The following is a 17,546-nucleotide window of genomic DNA, read 5'->3' on the forward strand; positions in this document are numbered from 1 at the left end:
CGTAAAGACAGACAAATAATTTAAAACAAAAAGATAATCTGGAAATTATTCTGATTATTTAGATGTTAAGGTATAATCTTGATGTTTACACTGTTAAGATTGGTCTTGTAAGATTCATTTTGTTTTTATTGGCCTAGTACCACGTATCATCAGTATTCTTTTATAAAATAAATAAATAAATAAATAAATAAATAAAAAATAAATAAAAAAAATAAAAATACCCCCCCCTCCCCAATTCAAACACGTTTCCTCAGTTAAGAAATCATTCCATATTAAACAAGGTTATTTTCCTAATGAAATCGTAATCATGAGATAGCATGACTCGCAGCATGAATAGCAATCTAGACTAATGAGGTGTGACATTAGCCTTTTAAGAGGTTAGATAAGATACAAGGTGGTGGTTAATGCAAACTCAAGGATGCTAAACTCTATGCAATGACTTGCCAACCTTTAGCATCTAGAATAAGCTTGGCAGGGATCTGGGATTGGGCAAATTACAACAGGGAAACATCGTCAGCAGACAAAAAGATGTTCTAGTCCCTAGGATGCTTAAATTGTGTAAACTACCATAAACAAAACTCAATCAAAAGCATCTGATGTTATTAAAGAGACTTCCAAATGTGTTCATATTTAATACTTTATAAAGTGTATTATAACACTGAGGCACTCCACTTTTTGTCTGCTGATTGCTCCTCTCCAGTAAGGGTTAAAGGTAACGGAGGGGGAGGGGCTCTGAGCAGCCAACTTACTTCATCCCAAAATGCTAGCAGAGAGGATGCAGATGAGGAAGAGACAGAGTCCTTTTTGGGGGAAGGGACAAACATAAAATTACAGATCATACAGCTTTTTTAGTTATCCTGAGCTCACCACGGTCTGTGTTATTGATTCATGACTGCTCTTAATTGTAACCCAGATACCAAGTCTGTCCCCCAAAAAATACCAGACTTCTTAAAATGAAGTTCTAATATCAGGCGTCAGAGTGTCAGAGCTGGCGGTAGTTTTAGACCAGGACAAGCTTTCCAGTTATCCAGGCCCTCTTACTAGGTAATCATTAGAGCATGTGAAGGTCTTGGCTGAGAAGAAAAGTTTATCTTACGGTCATGATCAGCTGTAGGCACTCACTTTGTTACTGTAAGCCTTGTGTAATTGTGTAACAAGACAATGCTTGGCCATTAGCTACTCCTACAGGATAGACGTTGCCTGCTGTATAGCATGGCCAAGAGAGACAACTGGAGCCTGAGTGCCTCTAGGGGAAAGTATGCAGCATCTCAAATTTATCCAGCCTGACTGTAAAATTCTACAAACCAGAGCATCAAAGCTCTTTTTTATACACATTTTAATTCTGACACCTACTATATGAGTAATGAATCGTTTAGTGGGAATATCTGTGTAAACTACACTATTTCTTTTTAACAGAGATATTATTAATAGCATCAAAGCCAGGTGGCTGGAGGTCATTATTATGACTGTATAAACAGACGGAAAGCTTGTTAAGGCTGGATATTGCTCAAGCAGATAGACAGACGCTACAAGAAAAACTCACTCTGAATGTAAGGTCATGGGCCAGGGGAGAAGTGTTGAAGTACTCAAAGATGGAGTCCTGGAAGTCTGGGAGTTTAAGACCTGCAGTGGAGCAAATGAAACCATTTACTTGAATGTAAATTTAAATTTGTGTGTGCAAATATAAACATTGCATTTAATAATACACCATATGGTAAAATGCCAAATTAAATATCTTCTAGTAAACTTCAGTTTAACACATAACTTATTTTTAAGATCATTCTCTAGAAGATGATGCGAGTAGCAGATGTTGGGTTTAAAACAATAGCAGGAACTGCGCTTTAAGGTCACCTCGGTCAGTGCGTGTACGGCTCTCCTCCAGGTCTTTCTTCATGCTTTCCAGCTGCTCTTCCAGCTCCCTGTTCTTCACTTCTGCATCTTTCAGTTTGCTACAGAAGAGAGTAAGGGCTCAGAGGTGAGAGACACATAAAAGTTGTGCAATACTCAAAAACACTGCTTTTACTGACATTTCTTTCTTAATCTTTAAAACAAATTGTGTTATAATTTTACTGAATATGAGCTGCAGAGAGAGCATGTGATTCCTGTGTTCTGCAAAATCTTCTTATCAGTGCACCACAAGTGGGAGTGAGCCACAGAAATCTGGGCTGAAAGTACTGACCTCTCGAAAGAGATGTTGGCAGCCTTGACCTTGCGCAGCTCTTCCTGGACCAGTTGCTTGGCTCTTATCTCAGCATCCAGAGCTGACTGCAGCTCTAAACGTGCAGACATGTCCAGCTTCTGACTGCGACGCACCTTCCACAAGGGATCCTGAATCGAGAAGGACAGCATTGATCAACTCCACAAGAATCAACTTTAAGCAGCCTTTGTGTTTATCCAGTTGTTTTCATCCAATCAGACCCTCTAAATTAGCTATTATTACAGAAACTATAATGTATTAGAACAAGTGCATTAACTTAAATCTGTGATCTGCCTTGCAGCTGGCACTATAGTCAGAGCTGCTGTTATAGAAAATGAATCAACACCTTCTGACCAATCAGATTTGAGAATTCAAAAGCGCTGTGGTGTATTTCATAGTAACTCCTCAAAAATTAATCAACTTTTCAAAGGAACGAGTCTAATGTTTGATATCTGGCATTTGGGTCGTGCATGCAGGAAGCTGCAACATGCGTGTGAAGCATACAAATACAATGCCTGAAATTCAGGTCATGCATGAGTGATTTCAAATACGAGTTAATTATTAGCTATGTGGATAAAGAGAGACAGAAATATGCCTCTCCTATGTCTCACAAATGTTAGACTGGTACTTCTAACATTATTGTGAGCATAACTCCACAGCTGATGGAAAGCAATGAATGGACAAGTACTGTCCTTTAAGTATTACAAAGCTACAACAAGGTATCAGATTACAGTACAGACAACCCAGGGTTCCCTAACGTTCTCAAATTCAACAAATTCAATGTACTAATTTCAACTTATAAGTCAATATCATAAGAGGTACAACACACACACACACACACACACACACATTTCCACAAGTCATATCTGAAACGAAACATTCAGATGTGTTCAGACCACCTGATCCAATGTGAAAAAATGAGAGGCAAAACTATTGGAATCAATATGCTGGTTGCAGTATTGGCAGTATTGTCTCAATATTTCCAGTAAACACTGATTATGTATGTTGGGTAAAACTTGGAAGGCAAACAGAACAGAACTGTCTGTATCAGGAAAGTCTGATGCCATCTGATGACTGTGTGCGTTTGTTACTCTTTCTCCCCGTGCCTTTGTATTGTTCCCACTCTAAAATGCACAACATCGAACGATCAGTTGCTTTAAATATCACATCGGATCACTGATCACATATCCAAATGCACATTGCATTATCTTGGAAAGAGAGTTCCAAGTCTCCTACAGTCAACAGATGATAATAGCTGGGAATGAGTGGGATACACACTGATCCCAGAGCATTAGCATTCAGCTATGGAACAGAAAACATTCATCTGCCTCTGCATAGTCCTCTAAATAAGAAAACTATTTTAGGTCTAATTTGAGAAGTAGTCAAAATTGAAGAGGAAGCATGGACAGATGAATAACAATAGCCATGAAAGCAGTCCTCCTTCCTCTTGTTTCGGAGTCAATCCTCATTGCCATGACGTATGATGGCTTCACTCACCCGCTTTGTGCTCCGAGGAGCCACCAAAGACTTCTGGGTAGGGGTGCTCAATCCAGACACTTGCTAGGTTAATAGGTAAGAAAACAGCACTTCTCAGATCTATTACATTTTCTAGAAGACTCTATTGATACACAACTCCAACCTCTGTGTAAACATATTTTCCTTTAAAGAAGGGAAAAGCATCCCTTGAACTGCTGTAGATACTAAGTGCACTGTTCAATATATACTGTATATATACACACACTCACAGAGCACTTTATTAGGAACACTATACTAATACTGGGTAGGGCCTCCCTTCGCTCTCAAAACAGTCTCAATTCTTCATGGTATGGATTCCACATGATGTTGGAAACATTCCTTTGAGATTCTGGTCCATGTTGAAATGATTGCATCATGCAATTCCTGCAGATTCTTCAGGTGCACTTTCATGCTGTGAATCTCCCGTTCTACCACATCCCAAAGGTGTTCTACTGGATTCAGATCTGGTGACTGGGAAGGCCACTGAAGAACACTGAACTCATTATCATGTTCATAAAACCAGTTTAAGGCGACTTTTGCTCTGTTACATGGTGCACTATCATGCTAGAAGTAGATGATGAGTAAATTGTGGTTATAAAGTGATGCACATGGTCAGCAACAATACTTAAATAGGCTGTGGTATTCAAGCAGTGATCGATTGATATTAACGGGCCCAAAGTGTGCCAAGGAAACATCCCCCACACCATTACACTACCTCCACCAGGCTGGACTGTTGACACAAGGCAAGTTGGTCCATGGATTCATGCTGTTACCCTACCATTTGTGGCTACATTTTTCCAGTCTTCAACAGTCCTGTTTTGGTGAGTCTGTGCCCACTGCAGCCTCAGCATTCGGCTCTTGGCTGAAAGAAGTGGAACCCGACATGGTCTTCTGCTGTTGTAGCCCATCCACCTCAAGGCTCAACAACATCAACAAAGTGTTTCCATCTGCAGAACTTCCACTCACTGGATGTTTTTTCTTTGTTGCCGTGTGTGAAAATCCCAGGAGACCAGCAGTTACAGAAATGCTCAAACCAGCCCGCGTGGCACCAACAATCATGCCACTCACTCGTGGCACTCAAAATCACTGAGATGACATTTTTCCTCAATTCCGATGGTTGAACATTACCCGAAGCTGCTGGCCCGTGTCTTCATGATTTTATGCACTGCACTACTGCCACACGATTCTCTGATTAGATAATTGCATGAATGGGTGAATGTGCAGGTATTCCTAATAAAGTGTTCATTGAGTGTATAACTGAATTTGGCTTTCATTAGATTGACAGCTATCAAAGTAGATGGTAAAAAAAACAGCGTTTTAAGGTTCCACAGCTGTCTCAGGCTCTATTATCAAAACCTTAAACAAATCACAGTATAAAATAGCTATCTTAGCTATTTAGCTAGCTGTCAATATAATTTAATGTTATATTACAGCTCTGTAGATCAAAACCCCAGCAAATGTTTTCACATGTTAAATGTCACATTTTTAATGTAACAACAACTGTCAGCCCTCTCTTTCTCACCCTCTCTTATTACATGCCCTTAACCTCATTAATGAAGGATCCCAAATCAAACGTGATCTCCTTCCACACCTACAACGGCAACATGTCACTTTCGTTAATCACTTTCCATTAGGCTTGCCATTTTTAGGCACATAGGATACTTAGCCTGCTTTTAATTATATCAGCAGTGCACCATTACTGTGTTATGGCTCAGAGGAGTTAGAGAGAGAGAGAGAGAGAGAGAGAGAGAGAGAGAGAGAGAGAAAGCTACAAAGCATAAGATTTGAAGTAAAAGACAGAAAAGAATAGCAGAAAGTAAGAAAAAGAAGCAGGGCCTGTGCAACTAAACTTGATATTAACTATGCACTGTATACAACATGAACTGTTAAATCAAGTACATGTTGCAGAGAGGCTGAAGAGTGCATGGCTACTAGATTGGAGCAGAAAAGAGGGTGTACCAGATGTCTGGATCCCAGGCTGGAGCTGCGCAGTGACTCCAGCTCCTCTGTCATCTTCGAGGCTAGAGCTTGCAGGTAGCCACGCGCATCCTTCTCATCACTAACCCTGCATAGCAGACACATACACACCAACACAAAACACACATTTTCAAAATTTAGTAGATGTGATGCAGATATAATTACAGGTAGGAAGCTTTAGAAGAGAACAGAAGAACAACAAATGCCTGGTAAATAACTTCCTCACCACTGAATGATCTCAGCGATCTGCGCCTCCCAGTGTGCAACGCTCTCCTTCTTTGAGGCCAAGTCCTGCAGCTCGTCCTCCAGCTGTCTGTTCTGGGTTGTTAGTTTGTCCACAAATGTGCATAGCTGGAGAGAATTGATACAGGGGGCAAGGGTCAGCGCTTAGTCCTGACCAGAAAACTCTTAAGACCATTACTCTTCGATACAAAAACCTTATTACCACCTACCCTGTCTGCTTCTGAGGTCAGCTTGCGGTTCTCCTCGGTCAGCAGGCTCCGTTCACGCTCAAATTTCTCTTTTAGAGAACCCAGTGCCTCGTCCATCTCCATTTGCCTGTCAAATATAGAAGACGTTAACCTGCAAGAACTCATCTACTTATTCCGTGCTGTATCATAGTGTTTAAAGACTATCTTTACTAGAGAGTGTGAGAACAGCTGACCTGAGTATGCAGATCACAAAGCATGGTCATTAAAAGAGAAGGCAATGTGCCATGAATTGCATACACAAAAAGGTATCTGGAAGCGAGGTTCAGTGAAGCTTCTGTGCATGAGATGTGCACTTCACTTTGCCAAGCACTGAGCACTGAGACATGCACTTCTTTCACCCTAACTTGCCAGGGTCTACAATTTGCTCGTGAGTCAAGTTATTTTTGGAGAGTTTAGGGGGAGAATAAGAGGGATATCTCCACTCCTGAGGAGTCACTCTTAACCATCCCCTTTTCTTCTAACAATACAGAGCCTGACCTGATTCAAAGAAGAATTCCCAAAATGGTGGAGATGAACAGGCTAAGTTACTGATTTCATATTTAAACTTTAAATGAGAACACAAGTGAACCAGAGAGACACCACACAAAACATTGTCTTATCTAGGAACAAAAACAGCACATTATGTTACACTATAGGGCCAAAAGTCTGTGGACACCAGACCATCACACCTCTATGTGCTTGTAGAATATCCCATTCCAAAACCATGGGCATTAACATGAAGTTGGTTCCCTCTTTGCTGCTATAATAACCTCTTCAGGGAAGGCTTTCCACTAGATTTTGGAACGTGATTGGGAATTCAATTCAGCCTTAGTGAGGTCAGGCACTGATGTCGGTTGAGGAGGCCCTGGTGTGCAGTCGGCATTCCAGTTCATCCCAACGGTGTTCAGTGGGGTTGAGGTCAGGGCTCTGCACAGACCACTCGAGTTCTTCCACTCCAACATCAGCAAACTGCGTGTTTATAGAGCGTGCTTTGTGCACAGGGTACTGTCATACTGGAACAGGTTTAGTTGCAGTGAAGGGAAACTGTCATGTTAAAGCATACAAAAACATTCTAGACCATTGTGAGCTTCCAACGCTGTGGTAACAGTTTAGGGAAGGCTCACATATTGCTGTGACTGTCAGGTGCCCACATTCTTTTGTCATATAGTGTATCTATCGGTAGTTAAACAAAACGTGTGACCTACGGATGAATTCTGACAAAAAGCTAACATACTGTATTTAGCATAGTATTATACACTATATGGCCAAAAGTTTGTGGACACCTCACCTCACATCAATATGTGATTTTTGATCATCTCATTCCAGACGTAGTCCCCCTCTGTTGTCATAATAACCTCCACCCTTCTGGGAAGGATTTCGACTAGATATTGGAGTGTAGCTGTAGGGATTTCATGCTCATTCAGTCACAAGAACATTAGTGAGGTCAGACACTGGTGTTGGGTGAGGAGGTTATCTGGGGTGCAGTTGGAGTTCCAGTTCATCCCAAAGGTGTTCAGTGGGGTTGAGGTCAGGGCTCTGTGCAGGACACTCGAGTTCTTCCACTCCAACTTTGGCAAACCATGTCCACATGGAGCGCTCATTGTGCACATGGGCATTGTCAAACTAGGTTTGGGTCTCTTAGTTGCAGTGAAGGAAAATCTAATGCTACACCATACAATGACATCCTATACAATTGTGTTCTTCCATCTTTGTGGCAGCAGTTTGGAGAAGAAACATATATGGGTGTGACGGTCAGGTGACCACAAACTGATTGATCACAGGAGTGAAGACACCCCACTTATCCCCAGCCTAAAGTCTCAAAAATCAACTTGATTTGTGAGTAAGGGAAAATAAAGTATATATGTCTCAGGCACACTGTTTTGCATGCTTGCTTCACTGCTCCATGTACACGACTACATTTTGTATGCAAATTCATCTAAGCACACTCTATTAAAGACTTAAAAGCCATAGAGTAGTACTGGTGAAGTCCTTTGCACAGTTTTGGCACTCTTACCGTTCCTTGTTGGCTTTCTCCAACTTGTCCTTAAGCACAAGCAGCTCCTTCTGCAGGGAGACCTGCTGGCTCTCAGATTCGTGCAGTTCTTTGCGTAGGTTCTTTAGCTCTGTGCCATGGCAGGCATCACGCTTCACAAGTTCTTCCTCATAGAACAGTACCTTCTTATCTAGCTCAGACTTCACCTTAGTCAGCTCCTGCTGGGTCTCAGCACTCACATTTGATGCTCGACCGGTGCCCTGCTTCACCTAACAGAGAAAATCAGAGGTGTGGAGAAGGTAAATTTTAGAAAACATGTTGAAGAGACAGGAAACAGAACAGAAGAGAGTTAATTTGGAATCTGTACTCAGAATGAATTCATTCAGATTGGTTAACCACTGTTTATGTGCACCATAAAATGAGCAATCTGTCGAAAATCTCAGGTTGCCTGCACACTACTTCAAATCCAAACCAAATGTATTGTGTGTATGAGAGGAGTAATATTTAGTTTTGATAATTCAATAACACAAAGAAGCCTCTGCATCGAATCAGAGTGCAACCCATAGCTGATCAATTCAACAATATGTCAATTCACAAAAATGAAGAAATATAGCACAAAGAAATATAAATGTAAGGGTATAAAATTTGCTAGTTAGTGTGTTTAATAATTCCTAAATGATCGCTCAGTGATCTGTTCTTATTGAACAAAAAAAGAAAATTCATACACCTGCTTTGAATTATTAGTGCAATCCCCCTCCCACATTCCATGCAACTCTGAAATTATTTTTAAATATATTAAAGTGCATATTTTTAATTTCTGCTTACTCACAGAAATGACCTTGAATAATTTGATAGAAATTTCATCTGGACTGGCCACAATCTGTTTCTGATTTAGGTACATACATACAGTTTTTTTTATTCCTACTGAACTATCTGTCTTATTAATAGAGTAATATTCCATTAATATTAATATTATACTAACAATATTATAATAATGAATATTATTAATGGATTATTGGCTGCATGTAAATTTAGCTAGTGAAATAATAAGAAGGGATGGGGAACCATTAAAGTAAACCTGATGTCAAAATAGAGGAGAAATGTAAAGCAAGGGATGGTTTGGGACAAAAATAAATAAATAAATAAATAAATAAAGGGGGGACATTGATTTAGAGGCACTAGTAACACTCTCCAGCTGTACACCTCAAGTCCTCCCAACAAGAATAAATGACAAAAAAACACAACAAAAACAGCAGCGCTAAAAATAACCAGGCAGGATATCCCCCGTCTGGAGGACAGTGCAAGGAGAAAGCAGGATGATATGGGGAGGAAATGAGGTGGAAAGATCTAGCTAGCTAGAAGAAAAGTGAAACAGACCCAGAGGGAAGCAAAACAGAAGAAGGATAGCTGCTGACGGGTATACGAAATAAGAAGAGGAATTGGGCTCTAGGTGGTGGGGGAAAAAAAAAAAAAAAAAAAAAAAAAAAAAACAATGAAATGAAAGTGAAAGGGAAAAAAAAAAAAAAAAAAAAAAAAAAAACACTGCGCAGTTTGATCTCTGACCTTTAGTGTCTCCAGCTCACTTTCCAGCTGTTTGGAGTAAACTTCACTGTGTTCTCGCAGCTTTCGCTCCTTAGAAGCTTCTGCACGAGAATCTTCCAGCTGAGCTTCCAGCTACAAACACACACACACACACACACACACACACACACACGGAGTGAAAATGTCTGATTTAGCCAGATTCAATGAGACACAGTCAGTCAGGTTCCACTGCTGTAACCTAACATTTCAGAGGGGATTTCATCTGACATATTGATATTGTGCCTTCATGAGGTCTTCCCTCAGTAATGCATGAACAAGTGAAACACCACACCCAAAACACCACTTTAACCTTGTCTAGTGGTGGTTGATATGGCAAAACAGCCAAAATTATGAAAAAACGGGTTTTGGCCAAAATGTTTTTTTTCTGCCGATAATATACAACTTTAAGAAAGCATAACTATATTTCTTCTTGCCTAAGCGATCTGCCTGCAAAGTCTATGTTAGATTAACAGCAAGTTTAACAAACAGGGTGGTAAAAACAGTTGGTCTACCTTAAAACGTCGAAAGCGTTTTTACGTGTAATCTCCTCACACAGTAGATGTCAGGCTTTGATCAATTTGTTGGATAGCTACGTGCTACAACAGTAAGCCTAATCAATTACATTTGTCAAAATATCTGTGATTCACCCATACCACAGTCGGACTGGAATCTTTAAATGCAATTTTCTCCCTTTTCACTTTTGGGTGTAACCAGACTTTAAAATCCTAGACTGAAAGTTCACAAAAACTTGACTATAAGACTATAAATTGCAGAAAATGTCAGCAGGTGAATTACAAACTATTCAAAAAGGACCAAGAGAGAAAATGTTAATATCCAATCCACTACTTGTTATTGTGAGTAACACTGTAGTTGGTCAATGTTGAGAAAACACAATGCTCCCAGAAATTAACATAATTTACCACAGTAACAATACATCATTATATCACCCACCCCTAACCAAGTCTAAATCTAAACAATGCTATGTACTGAAATCAAGTGTGCACATGGAAGTGTGTGAGACATAGAGCATGAACTATTAAGCAAGTAAAAGTAAAAGAGAGAGATACATTTTGCTTGGGGGGACGAAACTAACTGAGGGAGCTGAGTGTGTTTACTCTGAAGGCTAGCAATGCGTGTTCCCTCTCCTTCACTCGAGCCAGTCAGTGCTGCCCATCTGGCTCTGGTTAACCATGCAGGTCCACGGAGGGTCAGAGAGGAGGCCTAGAGCGAGTGGGGGAGAGCTGAGACATTCCTGCTGTCGCCCCCGGAGATCTGAGCTTGCTGACTTTAAGCAAGGCCAGGCTCCACTTTTTCCCTGCGCTTCTGTTGTGTCACTAAGGAACGCCAGAAATGCAGTGCATTCCTGAGCTGTTGTTTGGCAGTGTGCTGCCCCAGGGGAAGCTCTGTGTTATGCTGACTTATAAATACTGCAAGATGAAACATGGCTGAAACTGACTGGCAAAAACACCGAAAAAAAACAAAATGGCATACAACTTCAAATCACCCATGACATCTACGTAGATTAACTTCATATAAGTTTACTTTGAAGCACGTTCGAGACAAGCAGTGGCAAGATCTTATTACGCACAATCTAGTTCATCCTCACCTCTTTGCGGGCCTTCTCGGTCTTGCGGATGTCCTGGCGCATGCCATCGAGCTTCTGCATGAGCGCCTCCATCTCCTCCTCCTTGTCGCGGAGCTGTCGCGAGAGCCGCTGCTTGTGTGAGCGCAGCTCGGCCATGCGCTCGTTTAGCTCGGAGAACTCCTGCATGGCCAGCTTCCTCTGTTGGTGAGCGTCTTTCAGCTCCTTCGTCTGAGACTTCAGGCGCTCCAGAGACTCCACCAGTTGCTGGGGATGCAGACACAATAAATGTTGAGGAAGGAGAAGAAGAGAGCAAAGGAAAAGAGAAAAGGAGGACAGGTGAGCCAGGTGGTGATGGTGAAAGTAAGTAAAAACAGGATAGGGAAAAGAGTGAAGGAAGAATGGCTACAGAGAAACAAGATGTGAAAGTGAGAAAGAATGAGTAAGAGAAGAAAGTCGCCCAGGCTGCCTCAGAGAGTTGACTGAAAAGGAGGCTGAGTGAGAAATAGAAATTGTCAAGAGAATTGGGGGCTCTATGATAAAAGAGAAGGACGTGCTGCAGTTAATGAGTACATTATCTACCTACTGCAGCTTCGCTCTGAAAGACGAGAGGCAAAAATGTGTTCTGAAGACTTGAGAATGTTCATTTGTCAAAACGCACCAGCTGATGGTTTAGACTGGGTGCTCGAGTGGAGGAGCAGGACAAATCCAATTAGGTAAAAATGTGATGGGATGGACGAAAGCTCTGCCCCTGGCTAAGCGAAAGAATGCTGGCATTAACCATGATGAAGGGCTTCAGTGTGTATAAATAAACATTAGGATGGAATGAGATAAAGGGTCAAGATTCAGGTGAAAAAACAAGCTTAGACTGGAACAGGAGCTATAAATGGTTTCATGCACCATAAGGGAAAAAAAAAAAAAAACAAAAAAACAATACCATTGCAGACAGGCCTGAAGAGCGAGCAATAGAAAAGATGCTTTGTTAGAATATCCAACACTAATTTTGATTATGCCAGAGGAGGACAAATCATAAAATAATTATGATTTTATTCCTTATGATTTCATTATGCTGGGCAGGTGAAAACTCCAGTGTGCTTCCTGGTCATGTTTTGGTTGCCCGGAAATCTAATTAAAAATGGTATTGTAGCCCCAAAGTATGACAAGCTAGTGTAGTGCATTAATACAGATAATCCTAACAAAAATGTGCAAGTATTGAAATTCCTGGAGATAAGGCATCTCCGTGTAGCCAACTACACTTTGTGCTTATCGTCTTTGCCTAAAATTTTGGCCAAGAGCTCTGTTTTTCTCTTATATCTCAGCACATATAAACTGTTATTCAAGTCTGGCCATGTCTTTATTTTAGTTGACATGTTGTATGCAGAATTACATGACAGTTTTGCGCTGTATTGTTCTATGTTCTGCTCAGTTTTCACATCCTTGTGCTTTGCTATGTGTAAAAAAAAAAAAAAAACAACCATACAAACAAGCCAATTTATTCACAGTAGTAGCTCCTACTGATGGCCAGAATGCATCTTCAGTTGATGTGTGTAGTTGAGAGGGATATGGGAAGTAGTGCATCATGCCTCACTGAAATAAAGGAAGCAACTGGAGGATATTATATTGTATGTAACAAATGTCATCACGTTTTTTTTTTTCCCCTTTCACTGATTGGTCAGTGAGAGAAAAGAATTACTGGGGTCCACTCCGATAGCAGGTTACTGAACCTACTTGCCCATCGGGCACCTACAATTAGGAAATGAATAGCCCTCTTATGTAATCTGCATTTCCTGCATTTTAATACCTGTGAGTAGTATGTGGACTGAAAGGTTGTATATGATTGAAACACATCTTTCCTGTAATTTGAATGATTAAAAATGCTTTTGGTGTGAACTGGCCTTGAGATGTGTTCTCTGTACATTCCACAATTTGAATGTAATATTTTACATTCTTGACTTGTTTCATTGTCAACATAATTAACTAAACGTTCAAAATAAATACACTTAATGTACGCATATAAATTTTCACTGTTTGTGATCAGACTGACCTTAGAATGTAGAAATGTAAGAAAAAACCCTTCCCTACCAAAACTATTTAAAATATGTTATTAGACAGCGAAATAAATAGCCTATGTTATAGTTTCACTATTTGGGTACATTAGTCAATTAGCCCGGCTCTCTGTGATGGCAAGAAGCCCTGAACTAAAACAACCCAAATTATCACATCACTTGAGAAGCACTACCACTGCACAGTCAACTACAACTGTGAAGGGCAAAAAGTGGTCTATCGAACAGTGACAGTGTGCCAGCATTGCTCAGTGTGAGCATCACATGCAGGCTCTAATATCTCAAGCGTAATTCATTAGCTACATCACCTAAATGTGCCAGTTATCAGAGCACAGAGAAAACATGAGTCAGCTACTCTGTACTGATTGCGAACTGGCCAAACAAATAACTCACACCACAGTGATATTTACAGCTTATGATTTGTTTCCACACTGAGTTTGTAGACAACTGTGGATCAGGTGTTTGATGAGAGTGCAAGGGTTATAAAATCCCCCCACACACCCCTTTTCAGACAGAAAGCAATACCTAGGCTTTATAACGAAACATGAAATCAGATTGTAAATGAATTAGACAAAGCTAGATGTGTTTCCCTTTTGTATATATTTAATTTTTTTTGTTTGAGAGAATTACTTGTATTAATTACACTTTATTTATTAATTAAACTCAGATACCATGTTCTTGTTTTGGCAATATGACCAAAAATGCAGAATGAATGCTGCCATTTCTTTTTACCACTGTATCAAAAATGAAATTTTTGTGTCTTACCCCTAGTTCAAATAAGGCCTGTCTAACATTTAAAGAGAATTCCTAAGCCTGTCTGTGGTTACGCAATGGTGGCCTGAACACTGATACCTTATTGATGTCGTCTTTCTCTTGACGAAGACTTTTGACTTGCTTGTCCAGAGCCTTAAGCTTGGTGGAGGAGCTCTCGTAGTCTTGCCGCAAAGTCACTGCTTCCTCCAGCTGGTGCTCCAGCCTATCAGAGTCTAAGAGGAACAAACACCAAGCAGAGTGAATCATGTGAAACAAAAATATATATATATATATATGATTCATTAACATGGTCACAATTTATTATCCTGACGGGAACAATGATTTCAGAGACCTTCTAAGAATGCATGTTTCCTTCATGAATCAGGCAGACCTCAAACTTTTTAGTCATTGTGGGTAATGGTATATAACCCTGTTTCCTGTGGTTGGTTCATTACTATTTTCTCCTCTCACCTGCTAGTTTCTTCTTGAGGCGATCAATCTCCTCGTTAAGCTTTTTTATCTCTTTATCACGACCCAGTGTGCTTGTGCCGCGGCCTGAACCATGAAGAGACTGCACAGCCTGTGTAGATTCTGGAAGTATAAAGAGAGAAAGTGGGAAGAAGTTTCAGAGGTGAAATGAATAACTACTAACTTAAAAGATACAGTGATAAAATGCAGTCTGCTTCCTATAGAACTTTTAGGGTGCTTTCACATATACAGTGTTCATTCTGCTTGAATCCAGCCCTTCTTCTTTGGGGCACTTTGTTTTCTGTAATGTTTGGAGGTGAGAACACATCAACTGCAAGCTGCTTAAACTGAGGCAAACTGAGCCAAAGGACAGAATTGTAGCACTGCAGAAATGCAATGTGTTCTGTACATTTAGCTCAACAAACTAAAAGTGAAAATAAATGCTGGATGAGACAGACAAGATGTTTTAAACTTGTTATTTATATAATTATCTAATAATGTTTTTAGCACTGGTTCTGTGCGCTTGTTACACAAAGATCATTTCACTTGGCAAAGGCTTGTTTTCCTTCCATTGTTTTTATTTCTGACCAAGAGTTTTAGGAACACATTTTCCTCACTACACCCCTCCTACCCTTTTTTTTTTGGTTGATACCAAAATATCACTGTTGCTCTGATTCAGCCCGACACACTGCATAAAAGGTGTGAAAGTGAACCCTGTTTAAAGCCATGGATTCAGGCTGTGAGCGTGATTGGGTACCCTGTAGCTTGCGGTTGAGCTCCTGTTTTTCCTGCTCTAGTGAGCGGATCCTCCTCTCGAAGGCCTCCAGCTGCAAGCCGCCCTCTTTATGAGGCTGCAGCTCCTCTCCTGAACCTCCATCAGGCAGAGCTGCCAGCCTGAGCCGACCCCGATCTGAGAAGCAGCTGTCTGTAGTGTAGGTGAAACCCACAAAGGGCAGGTGCTGACCAGTGAAACCAGTGTGGGAGATGGGAGGAGCGATGTCCTGCAGAGAACGTAACAATCAGGATATTGGATATTGTCTAATTACACTTTCTACTGTTTATACCATTAAGTATTAAGAGATGTCATTTTACTGTTTGGAAAATTAAATCATGCAACCAGTTTAAAACACTGATTAGGCCTAATGAATTAGAAACCAAAATGTGTATACACAAACTGCAGCTTGGTTCATGTGCATATGGGCTATTAAAACTTCATAATAAATGTTTCAGTGCTTTAAATAATCCTGATTTCAAAGTCTTTTAACAGTTCAAAAGCCAAAGAGATCTGAAGGGCATGATTTATTGGGCAGGAGTAGCGAGAGGGAGAAATACTAACTGGGTTTTTCAGTACATCATCGTCCACATCAAAGTTGGAGGTGTCAGAAGGAGAGCTGACGTCAGGAATGTACGGGGCTTCAGTGCTGCGAATGTTCTCCCAGTCAATGCCAGAGAAGAAGGGGTGTTTCTTAAATTCCTCGATGCCGTTCTGGCCCAGTCTGCGCTCCCTACTGCAGATCAGCCGCTGCATCAGGTCCTTGGCATCCTCTGACACATCCGTGATGTGAGAGGGGAACTGGAAACGTTCCTGGAGAACAGCAAAAATGAAAGGCTACAGGCATGCCCGCTTTTGGGGTATTTAGCTGAAGCATGTTGTCTTTTCATGCATATGCATTTAAAAACCTACATATTTAGAAAATCAAAAAAGAATGGAACTGGGAAAAAGAAAGATAAATGTAACAAACATCTATATTACATTTATTTAAACCAGCTATTGGCTGAACTAGGAGTTCTTAAACCTTTTCTGCCAGGCACCCCTTCAGTTGTAAAATAAATAAATAAAATAAGTAAATAAATTCAAAAAAAAAAAAAAAAGAAAAAAGAAAAGAAAATTCCACAGATACCTTCAGCCCAGATTTATTTTATGAACTATTAAATATTAAGCTTATTCTTAAACATGCACAACAATATTCTGGCTATTCATTAGAGCTTAAGAGAACAGGGCCAAATTGACATTATTTAAAGACTTATTTTGTTTTTCAGTTTGGATTATGGGTTAGAATTAAACCCATTTTTTTTCAATGGACCAATTAAATAGGCTAATTATAAGAATTGTAATAACTTTTATAAGGGTGTGTTGCAATTTCCACCATTAACAAAATTAAAAAAACAAGGACCACCTGGCTGTACTTCACAGACCCCTGTGTATGGCTGGACCCCATATTGAGGACGACTAGGCTAAACTATAAAGTAGTAAACAACCATGCCCCATATCCAGACATGTATTACTTCAGGAAACAGTTGCATTTCCACCAGTGATGATGGCTCAGATATGAAAGAGGCAGATTTCTATTTAAGGAAAGTGTATGTAAATAAGATTTTACGCTCTGACAATAATTTTTATAACAGCCTTATCTGCAGTCTGGAGTCATCCCTATCATTTGACCAGATTTAGTATGCAGTTTGCATTGCCTTCTAGACTTCACAGAAGAGGAATAAAGAAGCAGCAGTTGGTGTGTGTAGGCCCACAGGTAGAAATGTGCCGCAGAATGCAAGCTTGCTTTGTACCCGACTCTGTGGACACTGTGCCCATGCAAATTTTACCCAAATCCAGTTCGCCTGTTCTGATCTAACGGCTATGTTTGTTTCCCTTAGTCAGAGTTACTGTTTGTAGGAAGCAAAGGAGGGTGTGGTAACGGCAAGCGCAAAAGTACTTCCCAAGACATTTAAACTGCACACACAATAACTGAAGAGGGAATATGTAGGTCCTGATTGTTAGATAAAGTTCTATTAATAAGCTTACATGTATATATATATATATATATATATATATATATATATATATATATATATATATAAACTACTGAGCTTGAAATAACAATGCATTATTCAAAATAACAATAACATTCCCCAAGGTAACAGTTGCTTAATTTCCTTACTAGTTAAGCTG

At 40.2% G+C, this 17,546-nt stretch overlaps 1 protein-coding gene across 3 annotated transcripts in view; it reads right to left on the reverse strand.

Annotated features, from left to right (window-relative positions):
• cdc42bpb (CDC42 binding protein kinase beta (DMPK-like)) overlaps positions 1 to 17,546 on the reverse strand; it is a 63,599-nt gene that overhangs the window by 9,465 nt on the left and 36,588 nt on the right. For 2 of the 3 annotated variants that reach the window (XM_034313755.2, XM_053242000.1), the window contains exons 8-20: positions 15,936 to 16,184; positions 15,357 to 15,600; positions 14,603 to 14,722; positions 14,231 to 14,364; positions 11,340 to 11,582; positions 9,716 to 9,826; positions 8,174 to 8,421; positions 6,142 to 6,247; positions 5,916 to 6,040; positions 5,672 to 5,777; positions 2,180 to 2,328; positions 1,852 to 1,949; positions 1,544 to 1,623 (exon numbers count right to left, since the gene is read on the reverse strand). In XM_034313755.2, coding sequence (XP_034169646.2) covers positions 1,544 to 1,623; positions 1,852 to 1,949; positions 2,180 to 2,328; positions 5,672 to 5,777; positions 5,916 to 6,040; positions 6,142 to 6,247; positions 8,174 to 8,421; positions 9,716 to 9,826; positions 11,340 to 11,582; positions 14,231 to 14,364; positions 14,603 to 14,722; positions 15,357 to 15,600; positions 15,936 to 16,184 — 2,013 coding nt within the window. Of the gene's footprint in view, positions 1 to 749; positions 801 to 1,543; positions 1,624 to 1,851; positions 1,950 to 2,179; positions 2,329 to 5,671; positions 5,778 to 5,915; positions 6,041 to 6,141; positions 6,248 to 8,173; positions 8,422 to 9,715; positions 9,827 to 11,339; positions 11,583 to 14,230; positions 14,365 to 14,602; positions 14,723 to 15,356; positions 15,601 to 15,935; positions 16,185 to 17,546 lie in introns of all 3 variants that reach the window. The other variant, XM_034313752.2, reaches the window with a different exon arrangement.

Source organism: Pangasianodon hypophthalmus, chromosome 19 (genome assembly GCF_027358585.1).
Source record: "Pangasianodon hypophthalmus isolate fPanHyp1 chromosome 19, fPanHyp1.pri, whole genome shotgun sequence".
NCBI lineage: Eukaryota > Metazoa > Chordata > Actinopteri > Siluriformes > Pangasiidae > Pangasianodon > Pangasianodon hypophthalmus.